Source organism: Terrapene carolina, unplaced genomic scaffold (assembly GCF_002925995.2).
Source record: "Terrapene carolina triunguis isolate 2854851 unplaced genomic scaffold, T_m_triunguis-2.0 Scaffold740, whole genome shotgun sequence".
NCBI lineage: Eukaryota > Metazoa > Chordata > Testudines > Emydidae > Terrapene > Terrapene triunguis.
This window is the reverse complement of record NW_020665091.1, coordinates 2,290,655-2,306,375: the sequence shown is the minus strand read 5'-3', so window position 1 is coordinate 2,306,375 and position 15,721 is coordinate 2,290,655. Positions and strand designations below refer to the sequence as shown.

The window sequence follows — 15,721 nt, the reverse complement described above, 5'->3', positions numbered from 1 at the left end:
GATTGTCCTAGGACTGATCCTTGGGGAACACCACTAGTTACCCCTCTCCATTCTGAAAATTTACCATTTATTCCTACCCTTTGTTCCCTGTCTTTTAACCAGTTCTCAATCCATGAAAGGATCTTCCCTCTTATCCCATGACAACTTAATTTACGTAAGAGCCTTTGGTGAGGGACCTTGTCAAAGGCTTTCTGGAAATCTAAGTACACTATGTCCACTGGATCCCCCTTGTCCACATGTTTGTTGACCCCTTCAAAGAACTCCAATAGATTAGTAAGACATGATTTCCCTTTACAGAAACCATGTTGACTTTTCCCAACAATTTATGTTCTTCTATGTGTCTGACAATTTTATTCTTTACTATTGTTTCAACTAATTTGCCCGGTACTGATGTTAGACTTACCAGTCTGTAAATAGAGGATCACCTCTAGAGCCCTTTTTAAATATTGGCGTTACATTAGCTATCTTCCAGTCATTGGGTACAGAAGTTGATTTAAAGGACAGGTTACAAACCATAGTTAATAGTTCCGCAATTTCACATTTGAGTTCTTTCAGAACTCTTGGGTGAATGCCATCTGGTCCCGGTGACTTGTTACTGTTAAGTTTATCAATTAATTCCAAAACCTCCTCTAGTGACACTTCAATCTGTGACAATTCCTCAGATTTGTCGCCCACAAAGGACGGCTCAGGTTGGGAAATCTCCCTAACATCCTCAGTTGTGAAGACTGAAGCAAAGAATTCATTTAGTTTCTCCGCAATGACTTTATTGTCTTTAAGTGCTCCTTTTGTATCTCGATCATCCAGGGGCTCCACTGGTTGTTTAGCAGGCTTCCTGCTTCTGATGTACTTAAAAACCATTTTGTTATTACCTGAAGTGTTGCAGCTGTGCCATTGTAGCATTTCAAGTGTAGACAAACCCTTAGATATACTGTCCTGCCAGTTACATAAAGACACATGCATGCCAGCTGGGAACTGATCAAAGACTTCAAAATCTAGAGAAGCACCATAAGAGCTAATTATCTAAATTACCAGATTTTAGCTTTTGGCCAATTTATAAAGTGCTGCAGCACACTTGCACCCAGTCCATTCACCTCAGCGTTTTATCTCCACAGGTAGGAAAGGGAAACCATCTCAGAATCCATTTGCTGAATGCCTGAACTCTACGAGCTGCACAGGTATCTCTGCCTCTCTGTCTCTCCTCCTTGGTCCCTAAGGACATTCCCAGCTGTCCCAGTAACATGTGATGTTTCTGCATTTCCAGGCCAGGAGAAGTTACGTGTTGTGGGAGGAGAGGACAGATGCTCGGGCAGAGTGGAGGTTTGGTACCGTGGCTCCTGGGGAACAGTTTGTGATGACTGCTGGGACATGGCAGATGCTAACGTTGTGTGTAAACAACTGGGCTGTGGATCTGCTGTATCTGCCCCGGGCGAGGCTGCATTTGGCAAGGGGACTGGTCCCATCTGGGTGGAGAAGGTGAACTGCAGAGGGACAGAGTCATCTCTCTGGGACTGTCCTGCCATGCCATGGGGTGAGAGTAACTGTGATCATAAGGAAGATGCTGCTGTGAATTGCTCGGGTGAGTGACAGGAGATGTTTCTGCTTTGTTATATAGTTTTTAAGAGGGAGCAAGCATCACAGCAGCTGGGTCCCCATTCCTGCCCACAGACCAGGCCTCCTTTTTCCTTAATGGATGGAATGTGTTGGGACTTTTTTTTATTCTATTGTGCTATGGCATCAGACCATGTCACTTCCTTTATACAGCACAGGCTAAGCCACTAAGCCTGGGCTGCTCTGAGGAAGATATCATGGTTGAAATGTAGGTGATGTGCAGAGGCACATGGGGACTCAGAGGAACAATCATGTAACAGCATGTCACCACCCCCTCACTCCACACTCCAACTCTCCTTCCTTTTCCCCTTGCAGGTGTGACAGAAACAACAGCTTCACCTGCTACAACAGGTAACACATTCTCTTCCAATCAAGGGTTAAATTTACCTAGTGCCAGGCTCACAGGGGGTGAGCTGGAACCTCCAGCCTGAGCGAATGAGCTTCTTTACACAGAGTGTGAAATCTAAGGGTGAATGACACCCGGGTGGGAGCTGCAGGCCGTGCTGAGCAGGACAATTCCTGTCTATTGGTTCTAGCCACCAGGGCCATGATTTAAATAGCAGCCTGTGAGCTACCCCCATGGTGCACAGACTGTGTCCCAGCCCATTACCCTGCTTCCTAGGTGGTTCAATCAGACACTGGTGAGCTCCTCTGGGCGCCCCTGACTCTCACAGAATAATCTCTCCCTGTTGCATGTTCATTTCCATCCAGCTCCCCCACGCCGCCCTCTGACCGACAGTGGGAGAGTCACGGTGCCTGTTGTCATCTGCATTATCCTGGGGGTCCTTCTCTGCCTGCTGTTAATCATTCTGGGTGTGCAGGTGCAAAGGGCCAGGGCACAGCACAGAGGTAGGTCCTGATTAGTGTCACTGTCTGAAATGTCTCTGCAATAGCAGGGGGAGCCACAACTGTGAAGAGCTGTGGGCATTGGCAGAGCTGTGAGGGGACCTCAGGTCTATGCTAAGTCTTGTCTTATTTAATATTGTCATTGATGATCTGGCTGTAGAAGTAACCAGGAGAGCAATAACACTTTCAGATGATACTAACCTGGGTGCATTTGAGAGCAGTGGTGACAAAGAAATAATAAATAGGGGATTAGAGAGACTGTAAATATTGGCAAAAAATAGAGATCACATTTGGGAAAGTACAAGAAAGTGCATGTGAGGGAGGACACTGAACAGAGAGACTCAGTAGGAGGGAGAGTTCGAGGAAGAAGAAATGCTGGAAAAGAGCTTGGGTGATAATTGCCAAAAAATCAAAGACAATTCCAATATTTGGCACTTTTCATTTTTTAAAAAGTGCAAAAACATTCGCTAGTTAATGCCCACACAGTCCCTAGGCAGCATGTGTAGAAGTACTAAGTATATATATATATGTAAGTGCTATTTTGCTCATAGCTGTAAACATCAGTTTGGGAGAGGAATTATTTCAGGTGATACCAGGGAAAATAACTAAGATTAATGAGATTAATGTACAATGGGAAATTTTAGGCTAAATATGAGGAGAGACTTGTGACAGGAAACTAGCCCATGGGAACCATCATCAAGGGTTGTTGTGGAAAGGGACGTGGTCTCTGTCACCTGGCACATTCAAATGTAAAATGGACAGAGCATTGGGAATGTGCTGTAGGGATCGATCCTGGACTGGACCCAGGGCGCAGGGCTGGATGATCTAATAGGGTTTCCTATCTATAGTTTCTATGACCCTCTGCAAACACTGTCCTTTTTTTTCAGGTGCCACAAGACCCTCAGATCCCGTGTATGAGGAGATTGATTATAACCTGATGGGAGAGAAGCAGATATTGGGTCACTCAGGTATGTGTGTCTCATTCCTACTGAACTTTCCATCTTGAGGCCATGACCCACAGCTAGATATCTTCAGCCACCAGCTCTGTGAACCCTGGACTGCTGTGGGCCAGTTACTGAACTCATGTAGGTGCGGTGATGGATTAGCCATTGGACCAACGGCAGGGCCGGCTTTAGCAGGTGCGGGGCCCCACGCCGGGACGCAAATTGTCTCGCGCCCCCCCCCCCACCCCAACTCCGCCCCGGCCCTGGCCCGACTCCGCCCCTTCCCTGACCCATTGGATCCCTCCCCAAATCCCGACCCTGGCCCTGCCCCCAGACCCGCCCCCTCCCTGCCCCATTGGATCCCTCCCCAAATCCCCACCCTGGCCCCGCGTCTTCCCCAAGCACGCCCGCATTCCTCCTCCTCACCCCTCCCTCCCAGGCTTGCGCTGATCAGCTGTATGGTGGCGCAAGTGCTGGAGGGAGGGGGGAGAAGCAAGATGCGGCTTTTTTTTTTTTTTTTTTTTTTTTCCCGCTCTGCCGGCAGCCCCGGATGTTGCGGGGCCCTCTTAGGCGTTGGGCCCCATTCCGGGGAATCGGCCGAATCGGCTTAAAGCTGGCCCTGACCAACGGGGCCTGTGCCCAGGGTCCCCGGACAATTGGGGGGCCCTGGAAAAATCGGTGCTCCCACACCCCGACCTGCTCTGCCTGCCTCTCCTGCCAGGGAATGGGATCAGGGTGCAGGGCATGCCTCACCCCGTATGCCTGCTCGGCACTCCGGCCAGGGAGAGGGGGAAGCCCCCACAACCTGACCCTGCTTCTTGGCAGGAGCGCCAGGGGCAGGGGACTACTGATAGAAGTAGCTCTGGCCCAGGGCCCCACAAAACAGTAATCCGCATCTGGTCAGGTGAGCCCCCTCCCCAGCAGACTCTGCTAGACCCCATTCTCAGGACAGCTAGTCCCATCTGCCCATCTTGTAGCCTTGGAGTGTAACTAATTGTGAGTCAGCAAAGTGACTGTCTCTGGGCCCAGGCTATAGCATCATCTGAAAACTGCTGGAGCAGGGGATGTTCTGTGCCCCCCTCCCACCGCAGCCTCTGGTCTGCTGGATTGGCTCCCTCCTGCCCTGGGATCAGAGAGATCAGCCCAGGAGATGTGGGTAACTTTGAGTCATGGGGCCAACCTTTGTGCCATTTTGACTCAATATCAATCAGTTGGGAACATGCTACTTTCAGGGCAGGTCCACACTGGGGCGGGGGATCGATCTAGGAAATGCAACTTCAGCTACGAGAATAGCGTAGCTGAAGTCGACGTTTCCTAGATCGAACTAAATTTACTTACTTCGGGTCCACGCGGCGCAGGCAGGCTCCCTCGTCGACAGCGCTTCCTCCTCTCGGCGAGCAGGAGTTCCGCAGTCGACGGGGGAGCGCTTCTGGGATCGATCTATTGCGTCCAGATGAGACGCAATAAATCGATCCCAGAAGATCGATCTCTACCCGCCGAATCAGGCGGGTAGTGTGGACCAGCCCTCAGTTTAGGACATTGTGAGGCTCTCTTGAGCATGGTAAGTGCATCCAGTTGGTCACAGGCTGTGATCCTGGGAGGGGAGGGGCCTAATCTTTCAACAAGGTGGGAGTGTCAGGGTTCCCCCCCGACTCTGAACTCTGGGGTACAGATGTGGGGACCTGCATGAAAGACCCCCTAAGCTTATGTTCTACCAGCTTAGGTTAAAACTTCTCCAAGGCACACATTTCTTTCCTTGTCCTTGGATGGTATATTGCTGCCACAACCAAGTGATTTACACAAAAATTCAGGGAAGGGTCACTTGGAATCCCTATCCTGCCGCCATATATCCCTCCAAGCCCCTTCACCCCCTTTCCTGGGGAGGCTTGAGACTAAAATACCAACCAGTTGCCTTAGCAACATGAGCTCAACCAGACCCTTTGTCTTAGGACCTTGAAATCAATCAGGTTCTTAAAAGAAGAACTTTATTATAAAGAAAAAAGTAAAAGAATCGCACCTGTAAAATCAGGATGGAAGGTAACTTTACAGGGTAATAAAAAGATTTAAAACACAGAGGATTCCCCTCTGGGCTCAGCTTCACAGTTACAAAAACAGGAATGAAACTACCTCTGTAGCATAGTGAAATTCACAAGCCAAAACAAGAAATAACCTAACACATCTCCTTGCCCTACTCACAGTTTCTGTGGTTTTAGATGGATTATTCCAGGTATATATTTCAGGAGATATTGTACCTGCTTATCTTCTCCCTCCGTCTGGAGAGGGAACAACATACAGAACAACAGACAAATCCTTCCCCCCCAGATTTGAAAGTATCTTCTTTCCTTATTGATCCTTCTGGTCAGGTGCCAACTAGGTTATTTGAACTGCTTAACCCTTTACAGATAAGGCAGTCCAGTACAGCTGTCAAGGAGGGATTTTATGCTACTGCATACATAAAGGTTGCTACCTTTCCCCATATATTCATGACAGGGGGAGAGGGAGTATTTTGCTTTAAGAAGTGGTGTTACCTGTACAATTTATGACTCCGCCCCTACCGTCCCTCATGGGTACTCAGGGCGTAATATAGGGCTCCCCCCATCCTCATGGGTACTCAGGGAATAAGGGACCCAACTTTATCCTTCCATGGGCTCAGGGCTAACACCCATTCTGGATGGATTCAGAACACAGTGAATATCCTTAAACATGTACAAGAATTTATTGACAATTAGCAACACATCAACAGAATACACACATACATCTTATGCTCACCAGTCCCAATAAAACAGACGGACGTCTCCTGATGGCCAGTCACGGTCATGTCGTCTGTGCTCTGGCTTCTGCACCGTCTGGTCCTGCAGGGTTAAAAGGTCTTGTCCTGTATTCTAGAGTTAAGTTCCAACAAGCTTGTCTTTTGACCCTCATTATGTAGTTAAAATAAGGATTTCTCTTATCTATGCCTTAACTAATTATTTTACTTAAAACATAGCTATGCAAAAACACTAACCAATCATTTGCACTATACAGGGGTTCACACAAGTGAGCATGTGTGCTATTCCATGCCATAACAAAACTAGCTTTGGTCGTTGTGTCAATTTCTTTACTGAACGCTGAAAGTAGTGTCTGTCGACTGTTTAGGTGTATTTTTAATGTGGCTATTTTGTTTTTCCTTAATTCTGATTCAGAAGGGTATTTAGATGAAAATTTATTGTGATTCGTTTCATAATGACTTTTCAAGTTGCTCACTTCGATGCATTGCAGATAAGACCCAGGGGTTTGCCACCTTTAACAGTGAATCAAAATCTTCCTCCCATTCTGACTTAAAACTTTGTTTTTCTTCTTCATACTTGTGTTTCTTACAATCTGAAGATGTCATTGTTATCCACAAAATTAACGTAGGGTTAAAACTTAAATCTAAAACTATTCAAATGTGACATATGAACAGTAAACACTGCCTGTATTCTGAGGAATGCAGGGAGATCACGAGCACCCGAGGTCCACACAGCACAACTTTTGAATACAGAATGATGCAATTTCCTGATATAATGCACATATGAGTGAGAGCTTCTCTCTCACTATCGGGTTCACTCAGTAGGAGAGAAAACCAATTTTGAAATTCTTTCACCAATTTGTATAGCCTTTTTAAAAAATTGGTGTTAATATTAATTTTAGCCACAACTTGTGTTAGACCATAGTTTCTCCACGAGCTGCACTTTAACTGTAGAAGAGCCATGGTTTGGCTATGCCTGGAATATATGGATGCTGTAAATCCTGCTCTAGGACCCGGGTGCATCAGCCAGCAGTCAGTTTAGCTGCTCTCACTGTGATAACATCTCATTTGTTGTCTCTCCAGTCTCCTATGCAGAGGATTCAGTGACGAAGCTGCAGTATTACACCGGGGACAGTGAGGGGGGAAACGATTCTGGATCAGAACGAGGTAATGGGGTAAGGTGGCATACAAAGAAAAAGACTCAAATCTGGGTGGAGAATTTAATTTCCACGGCATTTTCTGTAAAGGCCATCATTTCCCTTCACTCGATTTCATGGCCCAGCACTGATTGTATCCCTTCTGATGGGATCGGATTTAACCAGACTTTCAAATATTTCTGATGAACCCTGTGATGGAAATATGTGATCAAATTCTGGCCCTTCCTGTGTGCAGTTCATGGTACCCTCCCCCGCGGGAGGACCTGCAAGAAATGGGGCCCAGGAATATTTGCTTGCAATAGAAGAATCTGAATTTCATATCTGGCACTGAGTATTAAACAAAACCCTAATCTGTGCCCATGGTCTTACCCACCTGCTTCCATGGCATGAACACAAGCCCAAATCACAATCTAGCCCATATAAACTAAGAGACTTTACACCATGTTAATATAGTTCAGTTGGATTCACAAAGGTCAGTTCTGGTGCAGCAGCTACTGTAGGTGTGTCCAGTATTAGCTCAGCACCAACACAGATCCAGATCCTATGGAAGGGCTTGACAACATTGCTCTTGGATTCAGTGGGGATGGGCCTCAAATTATTTATGAGAAATTAAAGGTTGCTGTGACATTGCACCCCATATTCTTCATAGTGATATTATTATAATATGATTATGGCATAATTATGATGAATTTTGTACAAGACAGGTCATGTAAGGTGTCATTGGAAAAGTTATGATTTGCTGAATATGATTATCCTATTTGTATGCATGTATCATTTTTGTATCTGAAGTTATAAATATTGACTATGGATCTGTATTGGGCTTACTCTGGAACACACCTACAGCCAGCCTTTCAGGTACTACAGTGAAGAAGACAGACAGTGCTAATGGCTCATCAACAAAGACAATAGGCTGTGGAATGGCTTAAACTTCCCGAGAACGCTCCAGACAGCCTGTTAGTAATGGCTGCTGTGACTCAGAAAGATATGAAAGGGCATGTGACTAAGCCACATGACACTGGACTCCATTTTGGGATGTCAGTATTTTTCCACAAACTGGCCTGGGAACCAAGATTAAAACATATGGCTCCTGCCATATGCTAAATCTATAGAAGGCAAGAAGTGACATCATCCATGGTTCTTCACTCCTGACACAAGAAGACTCCTAAAGGAACAAAAGACTGAACTGGGGGAAGAGCTGGACCCAGGCTAAAGGGATTTCTAGCTTGTGTATGAAAACCTGGGGATTCCTAGCTGTAAAGCAAGTGCAGCTTGTACCTTGAGAGTCTGCAAGCCTGCCTTTATCATCAGTCAGGATGAGACATTGTTAAGTCAAATCCTATCCTTCTAGTACAGGGGTCGGCAACCTTTCAGAAGCAGTGTGGCGAGTCTTCATTTATTCACTCTAATTTAAGGTTTCGCGTGCCAGTAATACATTTTAACATTTTTAGAAGGTCTCTTTCTGTAAGTCTATAATATATAACTAAACTATTGTTGTATGTAAAGTAAATAAGGTTTTTAAAATGTTTAAGAAGCTTCATTTAAAATTAAATTAAAATGCAGAGCACCCCAGACCGGTAGCCAGGACCTGGGCAGTGTGAGTGCCACTGAAAATCAGCTCGCGTGCCGCCTTTGGCACGCATGCCATAGATTGCCTACCCCTGTTCTAGTATGTTAAGCTTAGTTTGCATTTTTGTTTATTTGCTAGGTAATCTGATTTGATCTGTTTGTTATCACGTATAATCACTTAAAATCTATCTTTTCTAGTTAGTAAACTTGTTTTTTCTTTATCTAAATGAGTGAGTTGGAATGAAGTGCTTGGAAATCTTAGCTCAAGGAGAAAAGGCTGTTGCATTTCCTCTGCACATTGAGGGGGAGGCAAACTGGATAATAAATTCATACTGGTCGGGGTTTTGACCAGGGCAGGACGATACAGCTCTGGGGTCATAAACTGGGATGCTGGCAGTTGTTTTGGCTGTAGCCTCTCTATTGTTGGTGTGACGGGTTGGATCACAGAAACCCCCTTGGGAGCTGCCACCCGATGTGCCAAGACTACTTCTACCCCTGCCTTCCCTGCCAGCTCGGGACTCCAGCACCCTGTCTTGCTGAGCCACACACTCCTGTTTGCTCCAACAAAGACCCAGGGTCTGAATTACTTGCCCCAAAAGCTGCAGGTTTACCTGAAAGCAGCTCACAGAAGTGTTCTTGTCTTTAACACCCAGATGCCCAACTCCCAATGGGGTCTAAACCCAAATAAATCCGTTTTACCCTGTTTAAAGCTTATGCAGTGTAAACTCATAAATTGTTCACCCTCTATAACACTGCTAGAGAGATATGCACAGTTGTTTGCTCCCCCAGGTATTAATACATACTCTGAGTTAATTAATAAGTAAAAAGTGATTTTATTAAATACAGACAGTAGGATTTAAGTGGTTCCAACTAGTAACAGACAGAACTAAGTAAGTCACCAAGCAAAATAAAATAAAATGTGCAAATCTATGTCTAATCAAACTGAATACAGATAATCTCACCCTCAGAGATGCTTCAGTAAGTTTTTTCTCAGACTGGACCCCTTCCAGGCCTGGGCACAATTCTTTCCCCTGGTACAGCTCTTGTTCCAGCTCAGGTGGGAGCTAGGGGGTTCTTCATTATGGCTCCTCTCTTTAGCCAGCTGAAGACAAAATGGAGGGGTCTCCCCAGGGTTTAAATAGACTTTCTCTTGTGGGTGGAGACCCCCTCCTCAATCCTATGCAAAGTCCAGCTCCAAGATGGAGTTTAGGAGTCACCTAGGCAAGTCACATGTCCATGCATGATTCATAGTTTTTACAGGTAGCATCCATTGTCCTGAAGTAGACTTCTTATTGGATTGGAGCATTCCAAGATCCATTGTCCTTTAAGTGTTTCTGGATTAGGTACTTCATTTCAACATTCCTTTCTCCAGGAACTGACCAAATGCTCTACTAAGGTTATTTAGAAACCAAGCCAGTACACAGCCAACATTCATAACATTCATAACTTCAAATACAAAAATGATACATGAATACAAATTGGATTAATACATTCAGTAGATCATAACCTTTATGGCATATGTAGCATAAAACACATTCTAAGCATATTTCCATAAAGCCTTATGGGAGGTACCGTCACAGTTGGTTCATACAGTGGCTGGTCAGAGAGCCTGCATGTAACTGCAGCTGGGTGTGTCCCTACCTGTGTGAATGCTGGTGGAAGTGTAGGACTGGGAGTGGGTCTGCAGCTTGTCACAGCAACAGTGTGAGACGGAGCCCAGGAAGGTGAGTCAGAGGGCTCAGTGGTACCCCAGTTCCAGGTGGCACCCTTGGGGGAACCTGTCACAGTGACACCACTCCTAGTTTACAGAATGTCCATGACTTTCCCTTTTCTCCTTGATCACCCTGTGACTTCTCCTACAAACGCCAGGATAAATAGCCTGGACTCCAATGCAACAGGCACTTAATGGGGAACTAGAAACCTGCTCAGGAACCGGGTGTGTTCAGAGGGAGCTGAGTGTTGTGTTCGCTGTTCCAGAGGGAGCTTCCCCTGGGGGGTCTCAATTGGATTATGATAACGTGGAGGAGCCTGCATTGAATGATGACCCCCAGACTCCAGACGACCAAGGTGAGGAGTGAATCTGCCTTCTGGGAGCAGTGTTAGCCCAGGAAAAAGCTAATAATATTGTCTTTGTAGAGACAAAAATTGTGCCTTATGGGTTTGCTCTTGTAAGGTGCTGAGCATCTTCAGTCCTGCTGCGATCAATGGGAGCTCAGAGTGCTCAGCACTTCACAGGATCAAGCCTTCTGCAAGCAGCTGTTTGACAAACTCTTCTCCCATAAAGCATGGCTGTGTGCACTGGTTTAGTCCAGAGATGCACTGAGAGGAGCAAGAAATAGCAAAGCATGTGGTGCTGCAGGTCAGAATAGAGGCACATTAGCCAACCAGTGTGACTCTAGAAGAAGGTTTATCACCCCCGTGACTCTAGAAGAAGCTTGTTCTCCCCCTGCCCACGCTGCCTGATTCTAGTCACTGATCCCTGGCCCTCACTTCCATATGCACTAGCGTTACTCACAATATTAGGGGACAATCTCTCTGAGCACAGCCCTCTGATCTGCAGTAATGGTCCCTTTCCACCATTCCTGCCTGTGCTGAGTCCACTGATCTAGACGTGAGTTTCACATGCACTGTGATAGGTGAAGGGATGTACAGATTTCACACACAGACCCATATCTTGTCCTGATCTGGTGGTGCAGCTTCCAGAGACTGCAGATTGAGGGTGGTTTATGGGCCAGACTAGTTCAGGGAAATGGAACAAAACAAGATTTTAACCATAATTGAAAATTTAGGAAGTGGGTGATAAACAGAACAAATTAAAGTGTCATTTATCTGTTACTAATTACTAATTGATATATAATTAGTATAACAACAAATTACAGTGAAGAAATCTTCCTCTGACATAGACCATACCCCCAGCCACCTCTTTCCAGATCTCCCACATCCCCACCTGGGTTTCTGCTTTAGGTTCCGTCCAGCAATTTACAGACACATCAAGTCCTTAAAATGTATCAGATAAATGTGACCTGTATAAAATTCCTCTGACACTGAGGTTGCGGGGGGAGAAGGGGACTTTTGATCTCTTACCATTGTGGGAGTGTTAGTACCTCAGGGCCCTTCCTACCTGGTGTATAATTTATTTCTCTATTCAGTGGAAGGTCTCTTCTCATTACCATCAGGGCCGGTGCAACCACTAGGTGAACTAGGCGGCCGCCTAGGGCGCCTAGTGGTTGAGGGTGCCTAAAAGCCCGCTCAGGCGAGGAGGTGGAGTGGAGGTGAGCTGGGGCGGGGTGGCGTGGGGAGGGCCGCCTGCAGTAACGGGGGGGCGCACAGGGGAACCACTCCCTGCCCCAGATCACCTCCACTCTGCCTCCTCCGCTGAGCACACAGCCCCTGCTCTAATTCTCCTCCAATTGGCGCCGCAAGCCTGGGAGGGGAGGAGAATTAGAGCGGCGCCGGCGTGCTCAGCGGAGGAGGTGGAGCAGAGGTGAGCTAGGGCGGGCTCCCCGGGCGGGGTTAGCTGCCGCGGGGGGGGGGGGGGGGGGGTTAGCTGGGTGTGGGGGTGGCGCAAGGTGGAAGTTTCGCGCCCTAGGCGAAACTTCCTTGCACCGGCCCTGATTACCATTAATTCCTGTCTCTGTTTCAGAGGGCGATGCCTTGCCTGGAGATGTCCCAGGAGATGGTTATGATGATGTCAGAGAAGTTTCTGACCCTGGTTCAGGCCAGTGTACCCGGGAAGTTACTTGGGCCCCTCGGGTGAGTGACAGGAACAGGGATTCACAGAGAGGTAAGTGAGGAAAAGCCCTGTTGCAATTCTTGCAGTTTGATTGCTAGTCTCATTATGGCTTGGTCTACACTACAGACTTAGGTCAATGTAAGGCAGCTTACATTGACCTAATTTTGACACTGTACACACTACAACCTTGCTCCTGCTGATGTAAGTGCCCTACTACAGCAACATCATAACTCCACCTCCACGAGAGGCATGGGTCTTATGTCAGTCCAGTTAGGGTGACACAATGTCTGTGTAGACACTGCCTTACTGTTGGCTGTCATTCTTGTCAATTTCATGGCTGCATGCTAGAGCCATGAAATTGACAAAAAAAGCTGGGTTGGGAGTGGAGGGCTCCAGCTAGAGCCTGGCTGCCCCCAAGCTCCCTGCTCCCAGCCAGGCTACGCTCGCCCTGTTCCCCACTCAGAGCTGGGCGGTGCCTGCCAGGCTCCCCTGCTCCCTACTCCCAGCCGGGCTGCACCTGCCTGGCTCCCCACTCCTAGCTGGCCTGCTGCCTGGGCTCCCAGGAGCCACCCAGACTACAGGCACAGAGCTCCACACCAGGAGCCCCGGGGGCCAGCCACACTCCTGGCAGCAGGGAGCGGGGATCTGGCTCCCAGCAGCAGAGGGGAGCCAAGAGATCAGGGGTAGCCAGGCTCCTCACGGGCAGCTGCACGGCTCTCAGTCCCCCACACTGCCCCTCTTAAGTCAGTGGAAGAGCTTTTGGTGAGGATCAACACAATGGGCAGAAGGAGGGCAGTGTGTACATGAACCATTGCAGTAATTACTGCGGTGGCGTAAGTGACCTAAAATAGGCCAGCTTAAGTTTCTAGTGTAGACTTTCCTGATATTTGGTAAAAGACGCAGCTCCTAGACTTAGATGGTTACATGAGAATCTCAGCTTTCAGTTTAAGAAAGGAAGTTTTCTAGCCCTCATGGTTGTAGAAAGAAGCCTCAAATCATGAACCAAATTTAACCTAAAGGCTTAGGAACCAGAAGACAAACAGAAACCAAAAGGAAACCAAAATGTTTTTTTTAATCTCAAGATTGTTAAGCCAATCTCATGATATTTGAGGCCTTACTCCTGATTTCGAAACACTTGGAGATGGCAGTGCTGGAAATGTCTGTGTTTCCCAGTGACCCACAGGAACAATCTCCAGGTGGGAATGTGGGTTATGCAGCAAAGAAGTGACGCTGGCCAAAGCGATGGTTGTGAGGAGTCTCCTCTCCTTGTAGAGCTCTGTGCATAGATTCATAGATTCATAGATTCATAGATTCTAGGACTGGAAGGGACCTCGAGAGGTCATCGAGTCCAGTCCCCTGCCCGCATGGCAGGACCAAATACTGTCTAGACCATCCCTGATAGACATTTATCTAACCTACTCTTAAATATCTCCAGAGATGGAGATTCCACAACCTCCCTAGGCAATTTATTCCAGTGTTTAACCACCCTGACAGTTAGGAACTTTTTCCTAATGTCCAACCTAGACCTCCCTTGCTGCAGTTTAAGCCCATTGCTTCTTGTTCTATCCTCAGAGGCTAAGGTGAACAAGTTTTCTCCCTCCTCCTTATGACACCCTTTTAGATACCTGAAAACTGCTATCATGTCCCCTCTCAGTCTTCTCTTTTCCAAACTAAACAAACCCAATTCTTTCAGCCTTCCTTCATAGGTCATGTTCTCAAGACCTTTAATCATTCTTGTTGCTCTTCTCTGGACCCTTTCCAATTTCTCCACATCTTTCTTGAAATGCGGTGCCCAGAACTGGACACAATACTCCAGCTGAGGCCTAACCAGAGCAGAGTAGAGCGGAAGAATGACTTCTCGTGTCTTGCTCACAACACACCTGTTAATACATCCCAGAATCATGTTTGCTTTTTTTGCAACAGCATCACACTGTTGACTCATATTTAGCTTGTGGTCCACTATAACCCCTAGATCCCTTTCTGCCGTACTCCTTCCTAGACAGTCTCTTCCCATTCTGTATGTGTGAAACTGATTTTTTCTTCCTAAGTGGAGCACTTTGCATTTGTCTTTGTTAAACTTCATCCTGTTTAACTCAGACCATTTCTCCAATTTGTCCAGATCATTTTGAATTATGACCCTGTCCTCCAAAGCAGTTGCAATCCCTCCCAGTTTGGTATCATCCGCAAACTTAATAATCGTACTTTCTATACCAATATCTAAGTCGTTAATGAAGATATTGAACAGAGCCGGTCCCAAAACAGACCCCTGCGGAACCCCACTCGTTATGCCTTTCCAGCAGGATTGGGAACCATTAATAACAACTCTCTGAGTACGGTTATCCAGCCAGTTATGCACCCACCTTATAGTAGCCCCATCTAAATTGTATTTGCCTAGTTTGTCGATAAGAATATCATGCGAGACCGTATCAAATGCCTTACTAAAGTCTAGGTATACCACATCCACAGCTTCTCCCTTATCCACAAGACTCGTTATCCTATCGAAGAAAGCTATCAGATTGGTTTGACATGATTTGTTCTTTACAAATCCATGCTGGCTGTTCCCTATCACCTTACCACCTTCCAAGTGTTTGCAGATGATTTCCTTAATTACTTGCTCCATTATCTTCCCTGGCACAGAAGTTAAACTAACTGGTCTGTAGTTTCCTGGGTTGTTTTTATTTCCCTTTTTATAGATGGGCACTATATTTGCCCTTTTCCAGTCTTCTGGAATCTCTCCCGTCTCCCATGATTTTCCAAAGATAATAGCTAGAGGCTCAGATACCTCCTCTATTAGCTCCTTGAGTATTCTAGGATGCATTTCATCAGGCCCTGGTGACTTGCAGGCATCTAACTTTTCTAAGTGATTTTTAACTTGTTCTTTTTTTATTTTATCTGCTAAACCTACCCCCTTCCCATTAGCATTCACTAGGATAGGCATTCCTTCAGACTTCTCGGTGAAGACCGAAACAAAGAAGTCATTAAGCATCTCTGCCATTTCCAAGTTTCCTGTTACTGTTTCTCCCTCTTCACTAAGCAGTGGGCCTACCCTGTCTTTGGTCTTCCTCTTGCTTCTAATGTATTGATAAAAAGTCTTCTTGTT

At 46.5% G+C, this 15,721-nt stretch overlaps 1 protein-coding gene across 1 annotated transcript in view; it reads left to right on the top strand.

Moving 5' to 3' along the window:
* CD163L1 (CD163 molecule like 1) overlaps positions 1–15,721 on the top strand; it is a 128,839-nt gene that overhangs the window by 45,754 nt on the left and 67,364 nt on the right. The window contains exons 9-14 of the mRNA XM_029913602.1: positions 1,262–1,580; positions 5,348–5,365; positions 5,612–5,625; positions 7,249–7,332; positions 10,866–10,955; positions 12,532–12,672. Coding sequence (XP_029769462.1) covers positions 1,262–1,580; positions 5,348–5,365; positions 5,612–5,625; positions 7,249–7,332; positions 10,866–10,955; positions 12,532–12,672 — 666 coding nt within the window. The remainder of the gene's footprint in view (positions 1–1,261; positions 1,581–5,347; positions 5,366–5,611; positions 5,626–7,248; positions 7,333–10,865; positions 10,956–12,531; positions 12,673–15,721) is intronic.